The 14,681-nt window shown below is 39.9% G+C and overlaps 1 protein-coding gene across 2 annotated transcripts in view; it reads left to right on the plus strand.

The window, feature by feature from the left end:
- LOC126824020 (uncharacterized) overlaps positions 1–13,599 on the plus strand; it is a 34,631-nt gene extending 21,032 nt beyond the window's left edge. The window contains exons 1-2 of one of the 2 annotated variants that reach the window (XM_050553120.1): positions 847–1,055; positions 11,612–13,599. In XM_050553120.1, the coding sequence (XP_050409077.1) occupies positions 11,619–13,559 (1,941 nt within the window). In that variant the 5' untranslated portion in view covers positions 847–1,055; positions 11,612–11,618 and the 3' untranslated portion in view covers positions 13,560–13,599. Of the gene's footprint in view, positions 1–846; positions 1,056–11,611 lie in introns of those variants that run through there. The other variant, XM_050553121.2, reaches the window with a different exon arrangement.
- The last annotated feature ends 1,082 nt before the right edge of the window (positions 13,600–14,681 follow it).

The raw sequence follows: 14,681 nt of genomic DNA on the forward strand, positions 1-14,681 counted from the left end.
TCCATATCCTACATAAAGTATCTTTAAAGGATTATAGCGAGAACTGTCAGCGCAATATCCACATCTTACCTAATGCCTCTTTAATGTGTCGGAGAACATTTAGGACAGATCAAGAACTCTGAAAAGTCGGACTGCCCAAGGTTGCGTGACACGGCTTAATCTTTGTAGACGTTCGTTACATATTTATAGTAATTGAAAGATGTTGCTCCAGTCTGTTCCGGAAAGCGGCTGCCAAGTCTATTAGTAATTGGAATTAAATGGGGCTTAGCGTTCAACTGTTCTGCATCGGCTGGGCTATTAAAGCCAGCGAATTCTATAACGAGTTTACCATTTGCTTCGGGAACAGTGGTAACTCATAACACGCGCTCGTTACATCATAAGATCTGTCATTGAGACAAGTGACGTAGTTTCGATTCACCGCTTGTACGTGACAACGAGTAGGGTTTTTCCTCTACTGCTAAAGACCCCATATGTTAGTCCCGAAATGGCCTAGTTGTGTCGAGTGGACGTTAAACCCCATTGGTGTGCATGTAAACGAAACCTTGACAGTTGGAATACGAAAGAGTAGGCCTGGCAAAACCTCTCGGATAGCACACTGTATGACGTATGACCGTCTTCATTAGCCCAGTGAGGCAAAGTAATACCCATTTCATTGCCTTTTGCGGCGGCGAATAAAAGTTGTGATTACCCCATTTATTAATTAAAGTCCGATAGCTACTTTAATTACAACCAAAACCTACCCAATCAGATGATGCGCGTGATCAACCTTTCCGTACAGTTACAGTCAATAATATTTCAATGGGTCTCGAGGGGTCATCCAATATAATTATTCTTTCTAGAGCGCCGTGAATAATGAAGCACCTCGGCGGTGTATAACTTTGCTTCTAGCTCATTCCACGCCACACACACGTTCTTGACAAGACCAACAAAGCTTGGAGGCTTAATGTAGTTGGTTGAATTTTACTTACATAAATGAGTACAACAGTTGAGCATGTGGAAGCCATTTGAACGAGAAGTAATTGATTTAGAAGAGATAGTTAGCTCTCTTGCTGAAGGTAGGGATAAACTTTTTTTTTTCTTCTTTTTTTTTAAAGAAAAAGGAGAATTGTTGTTTTTTCTAAACGCAAAACACAAAGGCAATTAGTGTTATCTTTGGATAACCTATTCTGCTATGTAATAAAGTTTAACACATACTTATGGAAAACAGAACAGTTATTAATTCATTATTAGCTTGATAAAGTTGGGAGAATACCTTTCGAAACGTCGCTCAAGCTTTTAGTAGCGGTTTTCCATAAGTATGTTTTATGTGGAGGGGGGGGGGGAGTTGGATGGCCGAATGGTTAGCACGAGGTCTGTCATGGAATCAACTGGCGTGGTTTCGAATCCACGGTTGTACGTGGGTTTCCTCCCACTGCTAAAGACCCCTACACGCAAGCGAATTATTGAAATAAAATTAAACCATATGTTAGTCCCGAAATGACCTAGTCTGTGTCGAGTGGACGTTAAACTCTCTCTCTCTCTCTCTTCACTTGCTAAATGCATAAACTATCAAATATACTTATGGAAAACAGTTACTTATCTATTTGGCTGGCGTATTAGCTAGATAACGTTGAGAGAATTTTAGTAGCGGTTTTCCATAAGTATATTTTATAGTCTAGTACTCTGTTCAGAGAGAGAGAAATGGGGTTTAACGTCCACTCGACACAAACTAGGTCATTTCGGGACTAACATATGGTTTAATTTTATTTCAATAATTCGTTTGCGTGTAGGGGTCTTTAGCAGTGGGAGGAAACCGGAGGACCCGGAGAAAACCCACGAGGTTGGAGAGGCAACCCTACTCCTTGTCACGTACAACCGGGGGATATACTTATAGAAAACAGTTACTTATTTATTTGACCGACGTAATATTAGCTAGATAACGGTGAGAGAACATCCAACGAAACATTGTTCAAATATATTAGTAGTAGCGGTTTTCTGTAAGTATATATGTTATAGTTTATCGCTCTATCCATGTACACATTGGCGTGCACGTAAAAAATCCCTTGACAGTTGGAATTCGATATAAGAGTAGGCCGTAGTGCCGCTGTCCGAGCAAAATTTACCTCATAGCACACTGTATAACACATGCCCGTCTTCATTAGCCCAGTTCGGAGCAGAACAGTAGGACGTTAAACCCCATTTCATTTCATTTCATTTCTATCCAGTTAATAATTACCCCTTACCGACGATTTCTACTAGTTAGTAGTTATATAGTCATATATTTTGAACAACAATTTTTGACAGTTCTTCACTATACGTCGGTTGAATACATTCCCAGTAATCATATTTCGTTTCGTTTTTTTTTTTATAGTTTAAAATTTCGTTTTGCTTGTCATGACTACATTAGGGTCTGGAAGAGTTGTTATATAACCTGCGTTCTGGATGATGTGGTGGATTATCCAATGAAACGGAACTAGTTAATTAAAAGTCTGACGTCATAGGGTCAAAAGCCGCTGGAATGACCACTGACGCGACCTGCCACTACAGCCAGTCAGATCTTCGTGTAGTACACGCCATCGAAAGCATAAAAAACGAAACGAAATATAGATCTGTGTTTTAATCAGATTGTCGGTTCAATACATTCCCAGATAAGTCTTGATTATTAACATCTTCTACTGGGTTTCTACTTTCGATTTGTTTAAAGTGAAAATCTCATCATTAATTGTTCGACTGTTTTCAAGCAGCTGTAACAATAGTGCGACGCCTTTTTGTCGAGGGTAGGACACCCCAAATTTTTAATCTTTTAGAGCACTTATTCTTTTCCAAGGTAATGTGGTGTAAGGCCTATTTTATAGAGGGCTTGTTCTATTTTTAAATTTGAGAGAGAGAGAGAGAGAGAGAGAGAGAGAGAGATGGGGTTTAACGCCCACTCGATACAAACTAGGTCCTTTCGGGACTAACATATGGTTTAATTTTATTTCAATAGTTCGCTTGCGCGTAGGGGTCTTTAGCAGTGGGAGGAAACCAGAGAACCCGGAGAAAACCCACGAGGTTGGACAGGCGACCCTACTCCTTGTCACGTACAACCGGGGGTTCGAAACCACGCCAGTTGACCCAATGATAGGACTTATGATACAGCACGCACGTGCTAACCATTCGGCCACCCCACCCATTCTCCTCTTCTTAAATGTGTATAATAACGGTATGTCGAGGGCGGTTTTATTTTTTTGTAACGTTTTTTTGATGAGTAATTTTATTCCACGGTAGCTTCTAATTTTGCTTTTAACACTGGTTTTTCGACGGCCAACATCTCCCTTATAAATGTTTTATAGCATATGTCCAATATCGTCAAATGTAGGATTGAATTTTTTAACGTTCAATACATAATACATGATAATATGGACAGGTTGATTTAAAGAGGCAATATGAGGCATTAGATAAACATAGTTGACTGTTCTCGCTATAATAGTTAAAAAAAATAATATGTTGAAAAGTTCTATCAAATTGCTCTACTCTGAAACGATATATTAGCTTTTGAATTTTTAAGTTGGTACGATAAAAAAAAAAACAGTCTCGATTATCCAATTTTGGATTTAATCAGTGAGCGTTGAGCAGCAGATCGGATTCAAATCCAGCGAAAATCCGACACATGACATCAAGAGCTGATTTGGTTTGGATAAGTTAATTAATGTCTAATTAATAGTTTATATAGTTTAATAAATGTTTAATTAATAGTTTATATAACATTTGAGGCCTGAAGAAAGACTTGCAATATACAGATTTAGCTCTTGCATAATGTATGTTTAATTAGTCCTTTATTTACATATGAAGAAGTAATTTTTAAAAAAAATGGGTAAAACCATAAAAAAAAGTTTTGTATATCAAAGTGTCGCTTTAAAAAACTGTGTTTAGTGTATGGTGTGTCACCCCTCCCCCTCCCACGCCATTGTCACCCCTCCCACGCCCTGGTAGCCTTCCCCCTACGCCCTGATCGTCGCCCTCTCCCCCACCCTTGTCACCGCCCTCCCCCGCCCTTGTCACCCCTCCGCCTCCCCCACCCTTGTCACGCCCCTCCCACGCCCTTGTATATCAAAGTGTCGCTTTAAAACACGGTGTTACAATTCGCGGATCGAGGGTGGCGGATCATCTTCTATCTTTGTCATAATAAAAACAAGTTAAAACAGAAGGTGGAGTTGATTGATGTTTACAGTATGGTGTGATCGTTAACTTATTTAAATACGAATGTTCGCTAGGGATTTACACCTACAGACTGATGTTTTTCGGTCGACGTATCTTTCCAAAACATGTCTACGTTCACACAGTGAGCAAGCCGCTAGCCCATGCACTAACCTGGGCGTTTCCCTGGGAGCTCGGGTCCTGGGGTTGGTCTAGAAAGTTTCCATTGTATATAGCAGTACCATGTTGTCTGGGTTGGGGGCGTTGGAGGGTGGTGACAAGTGCGTGGGAGGGGGGAGGGGAGCGTGGGAGGGCGGTGACAATTGCGTGGGAGTGGGTGACAAGGGCGTGGGAAGGGGCGTGGGAGGGGGTGACAAGGGTGTGTGTGTGTGTGGGGGGGGGGGGGTAACAAGGGCGTGGGAGGAGGAGGGGTGACAAGTCCATAGGAGGGGGTATCAAGTAGCATAGAGTGATTTTTGATTATTGTACACAAAAACAATCCGGTTTGGCACCAATCTGATTTAAATACAGATCTATTTTTCGTTTCGTTTTTTTATACTTTCGATGACCTATAGATACACTACATGAAGATCTGACCAGTTGTACTGGAAGGTCGCGCCAGGGGTCGTACGAGCGTCTTTTGACCCTATGATGTCATATATTGATTAATCAATCAGCGTTGACGTTTATAGTGATTTACCCACAGTTCCGTGAATCGCACGCCAAGGATTCGCTGTAACAGAGCGTTTCATTGGCTAATCCTTCATTACAACCAGAACGCTGGTAATATAACAACTCTTCAAGATCCTAGTGTAGTAAAGACAGTAAAACAAAATTTTGAACTATAAAAAACGAAACGAAATAGGATCCGTGTTTTAATCAGAGTGGGTTGGCACGCGAGAAAATTTTGTATTAAAGATTTGGTCAATTTGGCACAATAATCAAAATGGTTGCCCACCCCTAGTTCTCACGCCAATGCTTGTAACCTTTCTGAAAAACGCGTGACCATGCCTCATTTATATCGAAAACGCAAATATCTTTGAGCCTACCTCTAGATAAATGTTTTATCTTCAAATGATGAAGGTCGAATGTATAAGATATGGTAATCAGAATTCTAGTTCATTCCGTTAAAAGCCAGTTGTCATTCTGGTGTTCTGTATAACACAAATAGCGCCGTTCAATCTCATCTATTGTATTCACATTTGCCAAAATATAAATGACATTTTGTAAATAATTCAAGCTTTGGAAATTACTGGAAATGACATGGGGGTGTTACTCGTCTGTACCGGCTGACCTAATGGAGACGGGTATACGTCATGCAGTGTAGTATGAGGAAAATGTTGGGAAATTTTGTCCATATAGCGGCGTTTACCCCTACTCTTCGTCAAGTTCCAACTGTCATAGAAAAGTGTATCGTGATGTTTCGTCCCATCCGCACGACCAGACAATGTTCCTTGCCATGCCCTCCTTTCTATGCCACTGGCACGGACTAGACGATGTTCCTTGCCATGCCCTGCTTTCTACGCCACTGGCATGGAATAGACGATGTTCCTTGCCATGCCCTCCTTTCTATGCCACTGACACGGACTAGACGATGTTCCTTGCCAAGCCCTGCTTTCTACGCCACTGGCACGGACTAGAGATGTTCCGTTCCATGCCCTGCGTCCTATGCCACTGACACGGACTAGACGATGTTCCTTGCCAAGCCCTGCTTTCTACGCCACTGACACGGACTAGACGATGTTCCTTGCCAAGCCCTGCTTTCTACGCCACTGGCATGGACTAGACGATGTTCCTTGCCATGCCCTCCTTTCTGTGCCACTGACACGGACTAGACGATGTTCCTTGCCAAGCCCTGCTTTCTACGCCACTGGCACGGACTAGAGATGTTCCGTTCCATGCCCTGCTTCCTATGCCACTGGCACGGACTAGACGATGTTTCTTGCCATGCCCTCCGTTCTGCGCCACTGGCACGGAATAGACGATGTTCCATTACATGTCCTGCGTTTCTACGCCACTGGCACGGACTAGACGATGTTTCTTGCCATGCCCTCCGTTCTACGCCACTGGCACGAGTAAATCACGACGAAAAATCTCCTGGTTGGCGAGCCAACGTCTTACTCACCGAGCCACCTTGTTTTAGTAGGATGAGGGTTACGTCATCAAGTTTATTAAAGGACATTATGTAAGATTTACATAGTTCAAATAGTTCAAATCTAGATAATGAAAAGAGAATATGCTGAAAATTTCAATCAAATTACTTCACTCCGAGTCTTGATATCGGCGAAACACGTATAGCACAGCCTCGATTGTCATAACAACCGTTGTTACGATAATAGACAAAGTCTCGATTATCCATTTTACGGCAACCGCATCGACCACAAAACGTATTTAAATGAACCTATATCGCAGCCTTCTGATGACATCGAGAGTTGATTATGTTCTGGATAAGTTAATTAATGTCTAATTGATTTATGTAACATTTCAGGCCTAAAGAGAGACGTGCAACAGGCAGATTTAGCTCTTGCATAATGTATGTTTAATATGATTAATACAATGACGTCATTATTAATATGACGTCATAATGTATGTTTAATACCTAGACATCTCTGAAAGTTAGGAAAATGATAAATTTTAAAACAATACCTTTGTGAGATCAACACAATGAAATTCTCATTTCGATGGCTATGTGCGTAACACGAGAGGGGAATTTTGTTCGGACAGCGGCGTTTCCGCCTGTTCTTCGAAATCCCACTACAAAAAGATATTTTAGGTGTATGGATCAACCGCGGATTTTCATCCCAACCGAATGGCTAGGCAAGCGTAGAATCGTATTCACGACTCCCATAGTTGACAGAGCCGTTAGGTGATTCGCTCACCTAACCCCACTACATCATTTGTTGTAATTAATGATATTAATTGCTGAATACTGGGAAAATGTGTTCATAAATTTGTTTTTAATTTTGGATAGTTAAGCTGATAGCAGTACAACCCACGGTATTTGATGTATTTTGATAGCCAACCAATTGAAGAATTAAAGTTTTCTAACGTTGTATTTGAGAAATATGGAGATTTGTTAGATTCAATAACTCTTTAGTATATTATAATTCCGCGTCACGGCTGAACGTGCTTGGTTTTTATTTAAAAATTTAATAAGAATATTGCTGACAGGACGTGCTTGGTTTTTATTTAAAATATTAATAAGAATATTGCTGACTGGACGTGCTTGGTTTTTATTTAAAATATTAATAAGAATATTGCTGACTGGACTTGGTTGGTTTCTATATAAATTAATAACAATAATGCCAGTCTGGATCATAAATAACTTATAAACTAAGTTGATTTTTTACGAAACAGAGAAACAGATATGATATATACGTCTCGAAATATGAGCTGGTTAATTTCATTAAGCATTAGGGAAACCAACGTGGCGTAACTTAGAGTTATCGTACCAGATAGCGTAACAATTCTAGCTGGTCTTCGTCCGCCAGTAAGACAAATTACCCTGCATTTATTCTCTTGAGTAGAACAGGCACGTAATATTAAATATTACGTTAACTATAACCAATACGTCATAGAATGAAATAGGGTTTAACGTCTTACTGTTCTGTACGGACTGGACTAATGAAGACTATATACGCCATACAGTGTGCTATGAGGGAAATTTTGTCCGGGCAGCGGCATTACAGCCTATTTTTTTATATTGAATTCCAACTGCGAAGGGTTCTTTTACGTGCTCGTCAATGTGTACACGGGAACTCGGTTTTTCGCCCTGAAAATTCCGGTGGACTTTCTTGGTCAACACAGGGATCGAACACGGGACTTTTAGGTTAGCGGGCCAATGCGGCTTCCGAAATACAGCATCTAAGCTAGAAAAAGACGTGTTTCGCTGATGTAACACTCGGGGACAGACCTCTGAATCAATAGATTCGTTTCTGTTTGGATCGGAATCGTCAATGGGGGAATGATTTCAAAGACGTTATATACTTATCCGCACCAACTGGGCTAATGAAGACGGAAGTCGTTAAAGTGTGGCTCGAGGGGTGCAAGGCTTAGTTTAATCTGGAAACATTCAAAATTCGAAGTTATCGATTCAGAAATTATCAATGTTCATAACAAAACCCAACACAAGGTATATATGGATATAACTACTTCTCTATTATTTAATAACCACGTTTCGTAACACATACAGGTCATGTTTTCAAGTTAATGATAAATATCCATCCAGTCAGTCTATTTATACATATTTTAGCTTACACCAACTTACACTATCAATGTTTCTTTTCGATTGAAGTATTATTGCTTTATCTAAAAGTGGAAATGAAATGGGGTGTTACGACTTATTTTTCCGCACAAAAACGAACTATTAAAGACGGTATGGCGATTATGAGAAATAATTGGAGCTAAAAATCCAGTTGTAGTCAGGTGTGTTATTACTGGCCAGAATATCGACTAAATATCATCTTGGGATTTAGTTTCGATATAGAAGAAGTCTCTGGACGTCACTTTCAATATTGTCAAGTTGAATCTCGAAAAGGAATGCCAGTCTAGAAATCTAATTAAAACACGGATCCTATTTCGTTTCGTTTTTTTATTGTTCAAAATTTCGTTTTGCTTGCCTTTACTACACTAGGATCTGGAAGAGTGGTTACATAACCCGCGTTCTGGCTGATGTGAGGGATTAGCCAATGAAACGGTCTGTTACGGTGAGTTCTTGGCGTGCGGTATCCCACTAGAAACATCAACGCTGATTGGTTAATCAAATAACTGACGTCATAGGTTAAAAGCCGCATATATGACCCCTGTCGTGACCTTCCACTGCAAACGATCAGAACTTAATGTAATGGAGGCCATCGAAAGTATAAAAAAAAACGAAACGAAATATGTATTTTAATCAGTCTAGATGTTAACAATCGCATCTTTAATCAAGTTCATAAGTTTATTGATATGTCAAACAGATTTTGATCTCTATCAATCAGTATTTTATTATCAATTTGTATGCATATCTTTGGCTTGTTTCTCTAAGTTATATTTATAGCACGGCTTTCATGAGTTAACAGGTTTAACCAGAGGCCGAAGGCCGAGGGGTTAAACCTGTTAACGAATGAAGCGTGCTATAAATGACTTGTAACATTGACAACTGCTCAACATGCTTAGTGTTATTGCACATAAAACCCACCCCACTTCTCTATATGATTTCTACTAAAACTAGTGTAAACCAGCAAAAGAGTGCAATAACATTGACCATGTCTAATTATTGCACGGTTAAGCTCCACCCAATCTACTAGAGGGAAAACAATCTGCTTATTCAACGAAAAGAACAAAGGAAGATTTCCCGTCCATGTTACATTATTGTTTAGTAGCATAATATAATACATGTTAGTATAACTATAGCCTATAATATATACTGTACATTTTTATCCATTTTATTATATTTATATAAGATATGAATATATGCTTGCCTTTTTAACTATGTGTATATCCAATCAAATTACTAAAATTTGGATTTTATCTTAGTTAAAATTTGGTGAAACAGGCCCCAGGTTTCACAAAACATTCTAAGACTTAAGTTAAGAATTTACTCTCAAAATTGTTCGCCTTATTTTAACTAAAACATAGCCCTTAATAAAACTTTTGTTTTTTTAATGTATCTAATACATAAATAAGAAACTATGTGCAAAGTTTTGTGTTTCTGGATCAAAGATATTTCTCATAAACAATGATTGAAAGTTGAGTAAATCCTTAACTGAAGTCTGAAAATGTTTGTGTGGAGTGGTCGTTAAACTCTCTCTCTCTCTCTCTCTCTCTCTCTGTGCCGTATTCGCGCATTAATACCGTTGGATGTCTCCCTTTAAAACATACCAATGCCCCACTGATAAAATAACATTGACATAAAGAGGCGGGGTCAAGTGTAAAAACACTAATTGTGTTAGATATAATCGATAGGCACAATTATAAATGTGCGTGTTTCTAGTTGCTGGGCCCCTTGAGACGTTTACCATCAATTACAGACTAACGACCCAATGCCTGTCGGTGCTTTTAAAACGCTCTGGTATCAAACCCAATATTTATTACAATAATATACATATAGAGAAACTAAATTATCTTTATTAATGATCGCAAGCTTAGGGGGAGTCTATTATTCAAGCTTCAGGGGGAGTTTATTATTCAAGTCTTATTTAATTATAGGAATCCAGTATTGGCATCTCTAATTTCTCTTATTTTATTACATTCAAATACTCGGGAATTTTTAATACATACGCATATACGAAAACTTAATTTACGATCGCTGAGTTTACAGCCTTTGACACAGGAATCAAATAAGTGTGAATTTTAATCCCTACACGTACAGCAAAATAACCCAATTTACGTTCGCAGAGTTCCGAGTTAAGTGAAGTCTAGTTTTATCGCAGGAATCAATTAATTTCAATCCATACGTATAGCTTAAGATTTGAGAAAAGTTAATTTACGATAGCGGAGCTTTTCAAACTTTGACATCCGAGATATTTGGACGATTAAATAGATTTATGGATAAGGTGAAATAAAATTGTTTATTCGATGTGCAAGAGAAAAACAAGCATTGATTGTAAGCTAGCTGGCAGTAAATGGAAATATCGGTTCTTTTTAGAACTTGAATAATGCTGCATTTATGTCTTTTTGCAGCTATTCATGGTAAGGTGGATTGGACTAATCGTTGTGTAAATTTGTCGAAGATGGCAACGGGATGATACCCGTTCAAGATGGGTATTGAGAACGTGTATCTGTTTTGTAGCTCAGTGTAGTTCGGGGATCTTTGACGTTCTCACAGTATTTTCTGCGAGATCTAAAATAATATAGTTACAAATAAATTATTAAAGACAGACACAGTAAGAATATTGACCACATGTCTCATGTCGTATATAAAGCAAGCCTTATATGTCACATTATTTTACATAATATAGTATATATGTATCACTTATGGTACACAATTTATTAAATAATACTCATGAAATGTTAACTTAACCTATTAGGATGTTTTCTTCTTGATCTTCTTTTTCGATTCCCCGGTTGTACATGACAAGCAGTAGGATAGCCTGTCCAACCTCGTGGGTTTTCTCGTCAACTCGACATAAATTAGGTCATTTCGGGACTAACATATGGATCAATTTTATTTCAATAATTCGCTTGCGCGTAGGGGTCTTTAGCGGGGGGGGGGCGAGGACTTGGAGATAACCCACGAAGGTTGGACAGGCGAACCTACTCCTTGTCACGTACGACTGGGGAATCGAAACCACACCAATTGACTCAATGACAGACCTTATGATAAAACGCGCACGTGCTAACCATTCGGTCCCCCCCCTCGTTTTAAAAAGAGTTATTAGGTATGTTAAAGGTAAGTATACCCTGTCCCGTACACAATACCAATATCTGACAAAGGATGGCTTAATGTATTTTATATCTTTATTCTATTTTACAGACTGATAATGGACTCCCGGTCGAGTGTCATAATTCTGTGGACACTGTTCGCATTGCTCCGCCTGGTCCATCTGGAGATATCCGAAGATAAACCGCACTGTCTCTTCCCGGATTATCTCCAAACAACGGAATCGAAACCCTGGGTTCTCAACCATACCATGACAATTGTCACATATTATGTAGTTGGGGATGAAATCACCGCTTACGACTGTCGCAAAGGTACGAAGAAATGTTCCACATATAGACGACAGTGTAGAACGAAGTTTGAAGATGATAGGTTCTTAGTGCAGCACATTGAATCAGATTTCACCGACAAATTTTTGTGCCTGAGGTTCATGCGCAGGAGCAAGAGTGTCATCCAAATCAGTACGTCACACATCAAAACGGGAATCACGAAACGTTATCTGTGTCGCGACCAATGGCTCTCACTGGATCCATGGCCCTGGATTTCATACGAAAATTCTATTTACGAAAGTGTCACGTGTCCATTTGCGGGAGGTTACAACTTCAAGTTGTTTTTCAATGGCGGATTAATGAGACGCAATCAGAAATGCATGGACGCCATCCCGCCGGTTCGGATTGAAAGTGACTGTACTGCAGGGGAAGGAGTGACGTTTCGATTTCGCAACAAAAATTGTTTGCATAGTGAGGGAAATCTGGACCTTCTGCAGGAAACAAAGTGTATTGCTACGTGGGAGCAAGATGGCGACATGTACGCCATCTTGCGCAAAAACAACGACAGGTATTATTGGTGTATACGTGTTGTGACGTCAGAAAGTGGCGATGTTTCGCGGATATATGTTTTTTTAGATATGGTTTGTAAACACGGTCGCATAAACGGTATTAACGATAAATATCTACAGTTAGACAGTCTAGAAAAACGCAACGTAACAAACGTGTGTGCGGACGAGTTCCACGGGTGCGAGATTATGGGTGAATTCTGCGAGACTGAGGTGAAAGACGTGTGTCCGCGAACGTGTGGCCAATGTAATTCAAATGACACCATGAGGTATTGTTCCTTCCCACCCTCCATACGTGGTAAATGGGTTAAAAGCACACTGAGCGGAAACCTGAACATTGAAATTAGTAAATCCAATATGGTGCTTCCACACTTAGGAGAGTTTCGTTGTGTTACGTTCAATTCTACCGCGCTGCCTCTACGGAGAGTTTTATTACAAGAATTTACTAACGGGTGCTATCCTCGCTTCACGTGCTTCCATTATGACACGCCATCGCCGGCCGTGATGAGATTTAGAACCAGCTCAATATTACAATGGCCCGTTTATTTATCCGATGCTAGAATCTGTGACAATGAAAATTTTAAGCATCTTGCTGACCCGAGATTACCGATGAAGGTGGTGCACCCGTTTCCGCTTGAAAGTGTTGTGCGGGAGTCGGAAAGAGTTAATCGCGTGCTGTGCAACTTACCACTGTCTATGCAAAAAGTGAGTTCATTCACAGACGATCTAGGCGGAAGTGGCTGTATCGTGCACGGGACGGATTCAGCTCCGCGGCGAATTTTTCTTTCTTATTTGAATGGCGGAGACGTGGTGGATACCGTCACTTACAACTGTGTAGGATCACTGACTTACATATCAAGTCATAAGTCTATTATCATATCAGCAGAGAATACCACAAAACAGGACTATCTCTGTTGGATTGTTGTCAGTAAGAATGAAATTATACAGGTGCCCGCCGCCTCATGTAATACATTAACTGCTAATTTAATTGTCCAGGGAGACCGGGAATATTCAGAACTCTTAATGAAGAAATTTTTCTTACATAACGCAACGTCTGGCTGTATTTCAGACGTTAGGACACGGGCGTATTTAGCTCAAGACTGGAAGGTGCCGCCACCATTTCAACAAATTCTATCTAATTCTTCTTGCTTGTTGTATCATTCTTTATATTTTGTTATTTTGATTATACATTTGTTATTTTATTCGTAAACGTCAATGGCCTTTTAATAAATGTTTGCTTTTTTTTGTAGTTTATGCGTTCAGTTCCGCAGGACGGAGGGGCTGACAAGGAAAGCTGTCTAGTCGTTCGGGTGGGACCAAAAACCGAGGGCCCGTGTACACATTGGCGTGCACGTAAAAGATCCCTTGGCAGTTGGAATTCGATATAAGAGTAGGCCGTAGAGCCGCTGTCCGGGCAAAATTTCCCTCATAGCACACTGTATGGCATATGCCCGTCTTCATTAGCCCAGTATAGGAGCAGAGCAGTAGGACGTTAAACTCCATTTCATTTCATTTCATTTCATGCGTTCAGTTCCATATTAAATGCACACGAGAGAATTCACACTGATCTGCAGTGAATATTCGCTAGTCCTCTACAGTCACTGATAGGGATGACATCGGTCCTGTTAATGAACCCCAATCTGATAAAACACAGATCCTATTTCGTTTCGTTTTTTATAGTTCAGAATTTCGTTTTACTTGTCATTACTACACTAAAATCCGGAAGAGTTGTTATATAACCGGCGTTTTGGTTGAAGTGAGGGATAAGCCAATGAAACGGTCTGTTATGGCGACTTCTTGGCGTACCATGCACCGAACTGTGGGTGTTGAACCACTAGAAACGTCAACGCTGATTGATTAATCAATGTCTGACGACACAGGGTCAAAAGCCGCTCGTGCGACCTCTGACAAGACCTTCGAGTACAACTTGTCAGATCTTCATGTAGTGTAGGCCATCGAAAGTGTAAAAAAACGAAACGAAATATAGATCAGTATTTTAATCAGATTGAATGAGCCCCAAATTTTAACGTTTTTTCCTTCTGCAAATTAAATTCTAGAAAAAATTTTTTACGCATTAGAAAAATAAATAAAGGTGTTTGAAGTATATGTAGGTAAAAAAAAGTTTCCTATTTGATGTAAATGAGTAAAAGGTGCCATTCTGCCCGGACGAGTAGCGTCTTATGCAAACAATGCACGCGCCATTAAACCAATGATTGACGCCGCGTGATGTGACGTCACATGATAGAGCAGTCATCTTTTACAGAGCTATTAGTCCTTGCAATACCTCTGTGAAACCGATTGGAGAGAATCCTGAACCAGGAACCCAGAATG

The sequence above is a fragment of the Patella vulgata genome, chromosome 6 (assembly GCF_932274485.2).
Source record: "Patella vulgata chromosome 6, xgPatVulg1.2, whole genome shotgun sequence".
Classification (NCBI taxonomy): domain Eukaryota; kingdom Metazoa; phylum Mollusca; class Gastropoda; family Patellidae; genus Patella; species Patella vulgata.